The sequence below is a fragment of the Delphinus delphis genome, chromosome 7, assembly GCF_949987515.2.
Source record: "Delphinus delphis chromosome 7, mDelDel1.2, whole genome shotgun sequence".
NCBI lineage: Eukaryota > Metazoa > Chordata > Mammalia > Artiodactyla > Delphinidae > Delphinus > Delphinus delphis.
This window is the reverse complement of record NC_082689.1, coordinates 28,344,324-28,357,331: the sequence shown is the minus strand read 5'-3', so window position 1 is coordinate 28,357,331 and position 13,008 is coordinate 28,344,324. Positions and strand designations below refer to the sequence as shown.

Here is a 13,008-nt window from a genome sequence, read left to right as displayed (position 1 = left end):
GGAAAGCTACAGATTACAGCTAGTTGTCTGACTTGGCAATCCTTTGGTAAACGGCCTCTTTGCTGCGGGATGGTGCTGCCTTTTGTTTCTGGTGAGGCGGCTGTGTTTAGGGTTCTCTGTGCGGTAAGTGACCTCACTGTACTGTAGGCCTATTCATCATCAGGTCTGACAGCATTTCACCAAGAGGCCAACCACAAGGACAGCCCTGCTCATGCCAGTGCAACTTCTTCTGGTTGGCCCTGATGTCAAAGCCAGAGGACAAACGTGATAAGGAGAGTCAACCCCACACTTCACTCACCCATCAAGGGAAACTGCATCACTGGCAGGTGGCACTGTCAAGTTCTCTGATACCAAAGAACAATGAAGAAACCTGCTAAAGGATCATGGAAACCAGCTAGCACAACTGTTTCTAGTGCCAACATTTTCTGTTTTATCACCTTTAGGATTTCCTGACATACTGAGAGGGTAACTTAGGCTTCATTTATAGATTGTTCCAATGAGAAAAGTAAGAAAAGATGAAAATCAAAAGGGAAGAAGGTCACATATGATTCATTTCCCTTATATTACACAGCTGGTACTTGGGGTTAAAAATGCAGAAATAATGGCCTAAGAAATCAAAGGCAGTAGTCTATATAAAACACGTAGGGGGTCCTCTTCTATTTTGGACCAGGACACTGAGTCAAATACATCAAGACTGATTTAACCTGACTAATTTCTGGGAACTTCAACTCAGTTCCCACCAAGCCCTGATGCTCATGAGAGAAAAGGGACTAAGTCAGGCACACCCTTTGCAGGATTTTGATAGATTCAGTAATATCGCCATTTCCCTGAAGCTCAGTTATTTGAGCTGCATAACTGGCATTAAAAAACCCAATGATTAAAATGAAAAAAGTCTGAATGAAAATATCTCAGCACATGTAATAGACAGGCTTTAAAGGAAAGATCTCCCTCCCTTCCTGTGTGTCGTGTGTCTCTGTCTCTCTCTCTTACACACACACACACGCACACACACACACACACACACACACACACACAATAAAAAGGATAACACCAGGGCTTCCCTGGTGACGCAGTGGTTGAGAGTCCACCTGCCGATGCAGGGGACACGGGTTCGTGCCCCGGTCCGGGAAGATCCCACATGCCGCAGAGCCGCTGGGCCCATGAGCCATGGCCGCTGAGCCTGCGCGTCTGGACCCTGTGCTCCGCAACAGGAGAGGCCACAACAGTGAGAGGCCCGCGTACCGCAAAAAAAAAAAAAAAAAAAAAAAGATAACACCAAAGGAAAACCTCCAATTTTGATTCTAAATCGTAAGAGTCTAAAGGAAGAATACAGGTAGAAGTGCATAAGGAATAATTTAGAAAGGAAAACCATTTATTTATGAAATATTACCGTGTTCTCCAAGAATATGTGCTCCAGGTTAGGTAATCTGTACAGAATTGAGAGGGCTGCAGTATCTTTCCTTTGGAGGGCACACGCACCCACACTGAAATCAGCAAAAAGCACTGTGAAGCATCCCTAGGGAGATGCAATTTGGTGTTCTTGATATGAGCTGCAAACACTTCCTGAAATAGTTACATTAGACTGGATGTGGACAGGACTCGTATGTCCAACCATGCTCCCAGCTAATGGAAAAACAATTTTAAATCAAAGGCAGATATTGCGATAGCAACCCATGTGGAAGAAACAAGCTTCAATCATTTCAGTAGATACCTCATTTTGCTAATCTCATTGGGTGAAAAAGTGGCAAGATTGCATCAGATATTATATCTTGGAAGATAGGTATGGGAAATAAGGGTCTCTTACCAGCTCTTTCAGAAATTGTGCTTAAGTTTCTTAGCAACAATCTAAAGCCCGGAGTAGAAATACTTGGGAAGTAATTTGGGTTGTGATTATTCTGGGGTCTGATTATAGAAGTGACAGATTATATCACATTATAGATCTTAGCTCAAATTCTTACAGTATTCAACGGTTCCAAGAATATAACACTTTTCCTGCCATGAGTTTTATTTTTTTGTTGTCTCTTAGAAAATGATTTTAGATAATTTATAGATTTCATTTAATCTTAGAATAAAACACTTTTTAACTTTCTGAAGGATTTCTTGGTAAATAAAAAGCTACATGTATGTTACAGTAAAATTAATATATAACTTGCCAGAGCTCCTTTCTCAAAGTTTATCAATCTGTTTAGCTTTGAATGACACTTTTGCAGATAGTCTATAACTCCTTTTTAGAGTGTTGCTATCAGCATATATATTTATAAAATTTGCTGAATGAGATCTCCGGAGAAAATGAAGGAAGGGGGAGGGGCTATCAGGAGATCAGGAGGTTAGACGACTTGAAAACCTTAGTACTAGAAGTCATCTGAGGGAAAAGGAATTCTTGAAGGAGACTGAGAACGGTTGCTTTCAAAATCTATCAAAATAACATCCTGTGTTTTAGTAGTTTGAGCCCTGATAGATTCATGCAGCTAATCTGTTGAGAGTAAAGCCCCAATGACACTTTTAATTAGCTAACTTGAAAACTAGCTACAAAGTCTGGCTAATATTAAGTCTTACAGAGAACATAAAGAGCTGTGTTCATTTACTGAGCTTAAAGAAGTGTTATCTATTTTCTTGAAGTGCTAATAACCACTGGTCTTTAATGAGACTAATTTAGTGATAATATTATGGCTAAAATGGGCTTATTCTCCTAAAAGCCAATATTAACCAGACTTTGGCTAATAATCAATGGCATATTTGGATCTTAGATTTTGGTTATAAGACATTGTTCATTTGCAGTTCAGAGACACAGCAAATCAAGTCTGCGTAGATTGTGTTTTAAGAACGAGGCTGCCCGAGGAGATAGGCTCTCAATGAGCTAGCCTCCTACATTAAGTGTATTCGAGTCACAAGAGCATGAAATCCTTTCTCTGTAACAGATAAGCCCTCTACCTAATATGTCTGACTTATTGGGAGGTAGGGAGAAGAGGAGGTGTTGCTATGATCTCCCCCAGCTCATGCGATCTTTTGTTGGGCACACTGAATAATATCCTCACCTACTTCTTCCCAGATCGAGGGTGTATCAGTATGCTCATGCATCAAAACACCATTTTCACGCAGTGATTCATGACGCTTTAGACAAATATTTACCGGCATAAAAAGATGTTCACGATATACTCAGTGAAGTGATTGGGTTAAAAGCAGTAGGTACAGTATAAAACCATTTTTTAGGGAAAAAAATAATCTGCAGAGGAAGCAGTATGAAAGGATATGCACCAAAGTGGTAAGATAATGGATGACTTTCTTATTTTTGTTTTCTATGATGAACAGTATTTTTTGTAATATGAAAAACTGTTTGACCCAATTAAGTGGGCGGAATGTTGGTAACAGTACTTTATTTATTTAATTAATTTGTTCACCAAATATTTATTTGCCCCCACTCTATGTCAGGTATGGTTCTAGGCCCTGGGGATAGAGCAGTGAGCAACACAGATAAAAAGGCATGACCGGGCTTCCCTGGTGGCGCAGTGGTTGAGAGTCCGCCTGCCGATGCAGGAGACGCGGGTTCGTGCCCCGGTCCGGCAAGATCCCACATGCCGCAGAGCGGCTGGGCCCGTGAGCCATGGCCGCTGGGCCTGCGCGTCCGGAGACTGTGCTCCGCAACGGGAGAGGCCACAACAGTGAGAGGCCCGCGTACCGCAAAAAAAAAAAAAAAAAAAAAAGGCATGACCTTCTGTCGCTTACATTACATTCTAGTGGAGAGAGCAGGGCCTCTGCACACGGCTGCACAGGCTGAGCAAAGCGTGACCGCCATAGCCATACGTGATGGAACCAGAGAGGGAGACAGACAAAAATCAAACACCACTTTATGTGGTGATAAGCAGAGAATGAAGAGAGAAAGTGTGGGGCGGCGGGGCGGGCAGTGTGTGCAAAAATTTTAAATAGAGTGGTCAAGGATGCTTCAGGAACGTGACAGCTGCATACAGATCTGAAGGAGGTAAGGAAGCCAGCTACACCACTATCTGGGGAAGAGGAAAATGAGCATAGAAACTCACATGGGAGCCTGCTTGGCATATGCTCAAGGAGCAAAACAAGGCTGGTATGACTGGAACAGAGTAAAGGAGGGGGAACGTACTGGGGGATGAGGGCAGAGAGGTGATGGGGAACCAGGCTTATATGTCCTTGGCTTTTACTTGGATTGAGAGGTGACGCTATTAGATAGTTTGAATCAGAGGTGATATCATCTAATGTACACATTAACTATAGCTGTAGCCGGAAGAACAGACTGAAGGGGGTGATCAGTTACTGCAAAAATCCAGGGGAACAATGACAGTGGCTTGGACTCAGGTGGTAGCAGTGGAAGTGATGATTCTGTGGTGATTTTGAGTGGACATGTTTTGAAGGTGACGCCGATAGGACTTGCTGATAGGTTGGGTGTGGAATGTGGGAGAAAGGTGTTTGGCATGAAGAGCCGTATGGGTAAAGGTGCTGGTAGGGGGATGGGGGGCCTGTAGCAGGAGCAGTTTGCTACAGGAGTGGAGGAGGGGCTACTAGCTCAGCTTGGGACATATTAATTTTTTTGTGTGTGTGGTACGCGGGCCTCTCACTGTTGTGGCCTCTCCCCTTGCGGAGCATAGGCTCCGGACGCGCAGGCTCAGCGGCCATGGCTCACAGGCCCAGCCGCTCCACGGCATGTGGGATCCTCCCGGACCGGGGAACGAACCCGTGTCCCCTGCATCGGCAGGCGGACTCTCAACCACTGCACCACCAGGGAAACCCTGGGACATATTAAGTTTGAGACGCTAGTGGACATCCAAAGGAGGTTTCACCCTTTGGACTTAGCCTCCTGTCCAGTGAATTCACTAGCCAGACAGACAGCTTTCCCTGGGGGTAACAAGTGAAGGAGTGGGCAGGGAATCTTGGTGAATCAGGTGACATTTCTGGGGACTGTTCCTAAGTGCTAAGCAAGCTGCTAAATTTTGCTTGAAGGAAGAGGAGGCAAGGAGAGTCTGACAAGATACGCACGCGCGCGCGCGCGCGCACACACACACACACACACACACACACACACTCATCTTTTTCTGGCACTCACCAGGATAAATAATGGTAATAAAAATGGCTGTTTTTATGATAGAAATTTCTCACCGTTCAGTAAAGCTGATATTGCAGTGAGAACTAATTCTGGATATAATTATAATTTCAAATAAAATGTGAGACCAAAGACAGGAAAAGGTGACTTAGAAGGTAGAAGAATTACGTTTGGTATTGTCTAGAGCTTCCCAATTCAAGCTGGTCAGAATGGTCCAAGCCAAGAACTAAACTTAACAAACAAGTAGGACTACCTGTTCCCCCAGAACCATCACAATTGTGCTCTAAGTAACTGGAAGGATAGGCGTGAATATTGCTTACCGGCCTCGACTAGTGTTGGAGAGAAACTAGTTTTAAATACGTATCACAATAGGAACTTTGGATTCACCAGGCACCCAATCCCCAAATCATTTGTTAATGATAGAGAATGGGAAACACTCAGGCATCCACTAATTAATTTCTCTGATGTCTTTCTTTGGACTAGATGATTTCACTTCAGCACTCAGAACAGAACATTTAACTTAAATCGGGATTTCTGAAAAGTTAGTCCCAACAGCTGGTGTTGGTCTGGTGATGTTTTTAGCAATCCAAGGCAAAATGAGAAAAGAAAAAGCATAGTAGAATGAATTTTAAATCTATTTGACTTTAAAAAGTTGTTTCATTGCTGTCTGCCTGTTTTTGTTTTTGTTTTTTAGCATTACTACGTTCTTTTATGAAATGATGGTGAAAAATAGGTGGATATTTGTTTTAGCAAAAGACATGGATAAGACAACCCTACAGATACCTCTACATTTACAGGTCTATGGAATGAAAAGGTTTGGTAAACACAGACCTAGAGAAAACTGCACTTATTAGCGCTAAGCCAATTGTCATGCCTTGTTCTCCAAGGCTGGCGCTGGCAGTGAGCACAGGAGTGCCTGTGTCAGCAATTGCACCTTCCCACTCAAGGCACATTACTGTCTGCCACCTCCCCGCCCTCCTTCACACTCTCCTAGATGACCTCAATCAAGGCTTCAGGAGATATAAAAGCAGTTCCTTCCTCTGAAGAATCTAGAAATTCCTGGAAGTCATGGCCACCAGCAAATACACTGGGGAAAGCAGCAGCAATTTGAGCATCCGAAAACCTGGTTCCACGTGTGGACTCTGCTCCTTACCAGCTTTGTCACCTCAGGCAAGTCACGCAGCATCTCAGAGTCACAGTGCTTTCCCTTCTTTGTAAATACCATCTGTCTAACCCATCTGAAGGGCTGTTATAAGAGCAAATAATATATCAATATTTACGGGAAAGTACTTTTTAATTGATTAAATCATAATGATCTCACATGGGCCCAGGTACCATCATAAATAAATGAAATGGGCTGAGGATAAGACAAGCAGGGCAGCAACATATTATGTACCCAATGCCAGTGGGTTTGGGGAGAAGATAGGAGGGGTAGAGACTATGGGAAAGTGCAGAGTCCAGTATGTAAAGCTGATTGCTGCATCCAGGAATGAGGGAAGCTTTTGTGTAATCAGAGCTTCTGATTTCTTAAGAGAAACCAGAGAGTTTTACTTTGTGTGAGCATGAAAACTCCTAATTATTTAAATGTTAGCTAGTATTTTGCAACTTTAAAACCTGGTGGGCGCCATCCCTGAAAGGCCAAACAAAACATGTCTGAGGGCCAAATCTGGCCCCGAGGTGCCCTTTTGTGACTACGATTTACACACGTATCCCACTATTCCTGTGTTCCCAGCTTTTCTTAGGGTCCCTCCTGAAGACGTCCTTAATGGCAGCTGCTCCGGATGTGTCCTGACAGTGCCAAGATCTTCCACAGAGTACTTCATGCACCTTTACATGTGGACACTGTAAATAATTTCTCTCTTGAAAAGTTAAATAGGCCTTGAATCAATCCAGCAGGGTCGCTCGCCATCTGGGAGTCCTCAGAAACGGTCAATGGTCGGCACTATAAACATTTTAGATTTCATGGAAGATGCTGACTTTTTCTAAACTAATCACCCCTGCCAGTCAAGATTTGCGGTATGGGTTCAAGAACGAGGCGTTCATTAACAACAATAACAAAAACAGTGAGGATACAAACCGGACGGTCATCGTAATGATTGGCCTAAAAGCCAACTGGGACTTCCCTAATAAGGCGACGACTGAAGTGGTCTCCCTGGCGGTTGAGCGCCACTATGATTAATCAGTCTGTTTCCAGTTTCCTCATGACAGCAGTATTAACAGTTTGCTTTATTCTGTTTATATGGCGCTGACAGGTCTTCAGCATGTTGGGCCTACTTGCTGGAGATTAATGACAACTTTTATATGGAGGTAAAAACCAGGCAGGGAGAGAATGCCTTTTACGACTAGATAAGAACTGGATTCTCTTGCTCTAGTTTTGTTCCCCTGTTGCTCATCAACTCCTCCCTCTTTTAACTTCTATCGAGGATACGTATGGTTAGTTGTGCCCAGCAGGTGCTTCTCACTGTTTAAACCACCCCACTCTAGATCTGGTGCCCGCAGGTGAGACAAAGGGAACCTTAAGTAGTGTTTTTGAACATGCTTATCATCGCTAAAAGTACTGTTGGCTAATTTTGTTTTTAAAAAGTCAGATTCCATATAAAAGTGAAAGATGATTGATAGGCAAGATATGGCTTTTGGTGACAGGAATTTTAGCATGTGAGGTGGGCAATGGTTCCCCTTTGTAGCTATGGTTATTTTTATAGACACTGAAGAAGGTGGAATTAGTAAGCATGGCCCAGCTGTAAGAAGTATGAACATCCCAGAAAAATCTCTTAGACATATTTCACTAAATACTCATATTTCAAAATAAATCAAAATGATTTCTAGCCTTCCTCTAACTCGCCACCTCCCCCCAAAGTTAGGAGTACTGCTTGCTACTGGTATACTTTTCTCTGTGCCAGGTTGGAGAGCATGGTAACCTAAACCCAAACATTATGTTAACAGTATATAAATATAGAGAAACTAAAATAACATTAAAAAAAAATCAGTCACCTCCTCCAGGGCGCTGTAGGAATCACTGTCTCATCCTTTGCTCTTAGGGAGCCTCCTGCTCCTCCAATTTTTTTTTTTTTTTTTTTTTTTGCGATACACGGGCCTCTCACTGATGTGGCCTCTCCCGCTGCGGAACACAGGCTCTGGACGCGCAGGCTCAGCGGCCATGGCTCACGGGCCCAGCCCGCTCCGCGGCATGTGGGATCTTCCCGGACTGGGGCACGAACCCGTGTCCCCTGCATCGGCAGGTGGACTCTCAACCACTGCGCCACCAGGGAAGCCCCCTCCACCTATTTTTATGCAACAAACGCTCAGATAAGTGCATCCCGTGTACCCAGGAACTGCAGGCCCTGGGCCCGGCTGGCCCTCCAACCCACTTCCTCTTGCTCACCCCTCTCCTGATACAGTGAGTAGCAGAAGGAGCCTGAGTCCGGTAGACAGAGCCTCAGGGGTAGCTTTTAAGGAGAATCTTTTAACAAAGATTTTAAAAGCTAGAGACAAGAACAGTCTAGGATAAGAAAGCAGTATTAGGACTTCCCGGGTGGTGCAGTGGTTAAGAATCCGCCTGCCAATGCAGGGGACACGGGTTGGAGCCCTGGTCCGGGAAGATCCCACAGGCTGTGGAGCAACTAAGCCCGTGAGCCACAACTACTGAGCCTGCGCTCTAGAGCCCGTGTGCCACATCTACTGAGCCCACATGCTGCAACTGCTGAAGCCCGTGCACCTAGACCCCGTGCTCCACAGCAAGAGAAGCCACCACAATGAGAAGCCCGTGCGCTGCAACTAGAGAAAGCCCGTGTGCGGCAACAAAGACCCAACACAGCCAAAAATAAAATAAAATAAATAAATTTTTAAAAAGCAGTATTAATAATAATGGTTATCTATAGAGTGTTTACTATGTACAAGCACTACTGTAAGCCCTTCACTTGCAAAAACCCATTTAATTCCCACAACAGAATGCACTGAGGGAAGAGTTAAATAATTATTTGTGTTTGAAGTGCAGTGTTTGAGAGAGTAGAACAATATACTGGATTAGATTGGGGCAGATCTTTAATTCCATACTTGTGCTTTAAAATTTGTCTGATGCGAAGGTTCAACTGGAGAGGAAAGAAACCCAAGTGAGACAGAAAGTCAGAAGGATACTGTAATAGTCCTGAGACTGAACCAGGGGAGTGCACTGGAAGTGAACAGGAGAGGAAAGATTTGAGACTTATCCCAGAAACAGAAATGCTTTTTTGGCTGATTTGGTTTGCTCTTTGGTTGATTTGTTCATTCAACAATTTCTGAAAGCTTCAGATAGGTCAAACACTGTGTTAAGTGACACGGGGAAGTAAGAAAAAGAAGAATTTGAAGATGACTCCTTCCTCAAAACTGGGCTACTAGCCACTGCTCAGTGGTCTAAAGTGACACTGTAACAGACATCCATCTATCACGCATCCCTCCTTCCATCCATCCATTCAGTCGTTACTGAATACCCACCTTGTGGCAGGCACTATACTACATAACGGTCATGAGCAAGTCCAGGAAAGAGAAATGAAGGAAAAGGAAAAAAAGACTACTATTTTCATTCTCACAGCCCTAGGAATGCTTTTTTTTCTAGAACTTCCATTCCTTTCCCGGTGGTCTGGCCATAAGGCACAGTACATGGTGGTAAACCACCAAACTGCTGGAACAGCATAGGTATTCTTAGTCATCCATATGAAGACAGGATCTGCTATTTAACTTCTAAATGTGTGCCCAGATCGGACATATTTAACCAAAGCAAAACATTATATCATAAAGGTATCTAACATGATTCCCATGTGTAGATTTTATTTATTTATTTTTGCTGTACGCGGGCCTCTCACTGTTGTGGCCTCTCCCGCTGTGGAGCACAGGCTCCGGACGCGCAGGCTCAGCGGCCGTGGCTCACGGGCCCAGCCGCTCCGCGGCATGTGGGATCTTCCCGGACCGGGGGGACGAACCCACGTCCCCTGCATCGGCAGGCGGACTCTCAACCACTGCGCCACCAGGGAAGCCCCCATGTGTAGGTTTTAATATCATTTAAAAATATAGGCACAGGAAAAACCAGCTCCGAGCAAAGCCAAAAGGTACTTAAAGTAATAGAACATACTTTCAATGTTAAAAATCTTGTATCTAGTTTAGTTGGTGAATTAGTTTGAGACACATAATTTTATTGCCTTTCAGGCAAAGCCCTGATCTTTAAAATTAAGATTTGCCTAGACTTTACAAGAGTAAATCCTGACCACTTTCTAGCACTTTCTGAAAAACAACTAGGTAACAGAATGACTACCACTGAGAAGTATTTTGCTTTATGGCAGCTGCCTTTTCGTTATTATTTTATGAGAGCTTGTCTAGATATTATGTATCCCTTACCATCTACATTTAGTTCTTTTCAAAACATCTCTTCAGATGCCTGGGGTTTTGTCAGTTTCTTTGGATCTTAATTGGATTTCAAATAGCAAACGATATCACTTTGCAAGGGTTCTTATTCACATAGGCTTGCCTCCAAAAATCATGACTAATGTATGCCTTTAAATTTCTACTAAAAAAAAAAAATTAAAAGGTATGTTTAGGGACTTATGAACACCATCAACAATTCTTTCAAGTATAAGCTAGTTCACATATGCCAAGGGTGAGAATTCAAATGCCAATAAAACCTAACTGTAAAAGAAGGAATCTGATGAGAGCAGGCACATTTTAACTTCACTTTTATGTTGAGGATCTGAGCCTGGCATGGACTTGCGTGTTCCATAAACTCTGAGATAACCAAGCTATGGATAAGCAGCCTATGTCAATGGTAACATGAAAAGGCAGAATCCTGGGCCTTTTCATGTTTGTGCCTGTTGTTGTTTTTTAATGCATTTTAATTCAAGCTCTACAGCCTGCATCATTTACCAAGTTCGCTTCTGTCTGCAAAATAAGATTTGAATAACCACCTACTAATTTCCCATTGAAAAAATGTTTTTAAGTTATGAAATATTTCAAACATGCTTATTTTTTCCTGATGATAATACGAACTGAACTTGAGGGAAATATAAAACACTACATAAGTGATCAATGAAGACACTCCAGTGAATATTATCTCAAGTTAACCTACAGGTAAAGAGAGGTCTTCACCATTGTGGGAACTCGATCCATGGGTTAAAAGCCTTCAGTTACGCTGAGATATTATTTTCATTGTGCTTGGCTCAACCGGATAGAGGCCCTCGGAGGAAAGAGCCAAACATGAGCCCGGAGGGAGGGACAGCCACAGAATTCGAGACACTCCACGTTGTAAAGGCCCTTGGAGATCCTCTAACCACCCTCCCGGGGCGGGAAAAGAAAAACAAACCGACGCCGTCTGACATTTATGACTCTTACCTGCGGCGCAGATCCTCGGCCACCGCTGCCCGGCAGCTGAACAAATAGGCTCGCAGTGATTTCAGCCGCTGCCGCAGGCGCACCACGGTGGCCAGCGGCTCGGCGTGTCCGTACAGCATGGGGTTCTCCTGCTGGATGTCGATCAGGGGCTCTTCGTACACGTACTCCAGAAACTCTTTGGCCTGCTTAGACACCTACAAAAGAAACTGCTCCATCAGCGCTGACGAATCACCTGGCTTTCCACACCTCCTCCAACCAGGAACCACAGCTTAGATATCAAAATAACATCATCTTCTGAACACAGCCAAATGAAAAAACCCATAGTGTAACTAAGTATAAAGTGTGGCTTTTCTTTCTCTCTTCCAGAAACGCAATTGGTAAAAGTAACCTGGGCATTGAAAGGAATTCATTAACTCTGTATGTTGATCATGTGATTGCACAAATCTACACGTGATAAAATGACACGGAACTATACAGACCCAGTATACCAATGTCAATTTCCTGTTTGTGTTTTTTAATTGTACTATAGGTATTTAAGATATAACCCGTGGGGAAAGTAGGTGAAAGATACACAGGACCTCTCTGTATTATATTATCTATGCAACTTCCTGTGAAACCATAATTATTTCAAAATAAAAATTTAAAAAGAATTCATTAAGACTTTTTTTTAACATCTTTATTGGAGTATAATTGCTTTACAATGGTGTGTTGGTTTCTGCTTTATGACAAAGGGAATCACCTATAGGCATACATATATCCCCATATCCCCTCCCTCTTGCGTCTCCCTCCCACCCTCCCTCTCCCACCCCTCTAGGTAGTCACAAAGCACCATTAATACTCTTAACAACAATGCTGACTTTAAAAACTAAAACTATGTGCACATATATGTATATATAGTCTATAACACTTTTTATAAAGTAGCCACTTTAAAAAGATAGGTAAACCACGCACATACTACAAAGTTCAAAAGGAATAAAAGGATCTCTCCCAAAAAAGGGGAAAAGAGGATATTATATGCAGAACAGTGTGCATAGAAAATAGGCTCAAACACACACTTTCATAAGCAGAAGAGAGTTGCTCTTATTAGAACAGCTCTGAGCTTAGGCTGACTTTGGCCAATAGATCCATCCAACTCTATATCCACTTCTGGTAGTAATCATCAAGAGTATGAAAGTTGATTTTAAAATGTCATTGTCATCCAAAGAAATAAATAGAAGAAACACATCTGAGATACAGAGGGAGTAGCTTAAATAATGCATAACCCGTGGGTAGTTTGGGGGAATCTTTACATACCAGTTCACTGATACTGGCGACCACAACAGGCAGGGCCCTGTCCTCATGTAGCTCACAGTTCAGCGGGGAAAGACAGAATTGGGTTCAAATATTTTGTTTATCGTGGTTAAATATTTGCTATATTTAAAAATCTTAAATGAGGGAAAAAAATGGATGGTGTTCTGGAAAATGAAGTACAATCCACTTGAAACTGTTGCTGAAGAGTGATGTATTGTACAATTCAATTAGTCTTTCTGGCTCTACTGAGCAGTGTTTATACTGAGCCAGGGCCCCGCTGAATTAGGTTAACAATG

General features: G+C 43.0%; 1 protein-coding gene and 1 long non-coding RNA gene across 5 annotated transcripts in view; one reads left to right on the top strand and one right to left on the bottom strand.

The window, feature by feature from the left end:
* Positions 1 to 11,826, top strand: part of LOC132428404 (uncharacterized) — a 150,353-nt gene extending 138,527 nt beyond the window's left edge. Inside the window, exon 4 of one of the 2 annotated variants that reach the window (XR_011246539.1) lies at positions 11,789 to 11,826. This is a non-coding gene — a long non-coding RNA (uncharacterized lncRNA). Of the gene's footprint in view, positions 1 to 6,062; positions 8,143 to 11,788 lie in introns of those variants that run through there. The other variant, XR_009520109.1, reaches the window with a different exon arrangement.
* Positions 1 to 13,008, bottom strand: part of PLEKHM3 (pleckstrin homology domain containing M3) — a 183,259-nt gene that overhangs the window by 88,793 nt on the left and 81,458 nt on the right. For all 3 annotated transcript variants that reach the window (XM_060016203.1, XM_060016202.1, XM_060016204.1), the window contains exon 5: positions 11,423 to 11,616. In XM_060016203.1, coding sequence (XP_059872186.1) covers positions 11,423 to 11,616 — 194 coding nt within the window. The remainder of the gene's footprint in view (positions 1 to 11,422; positions 11,617 to 13,008) is intronic.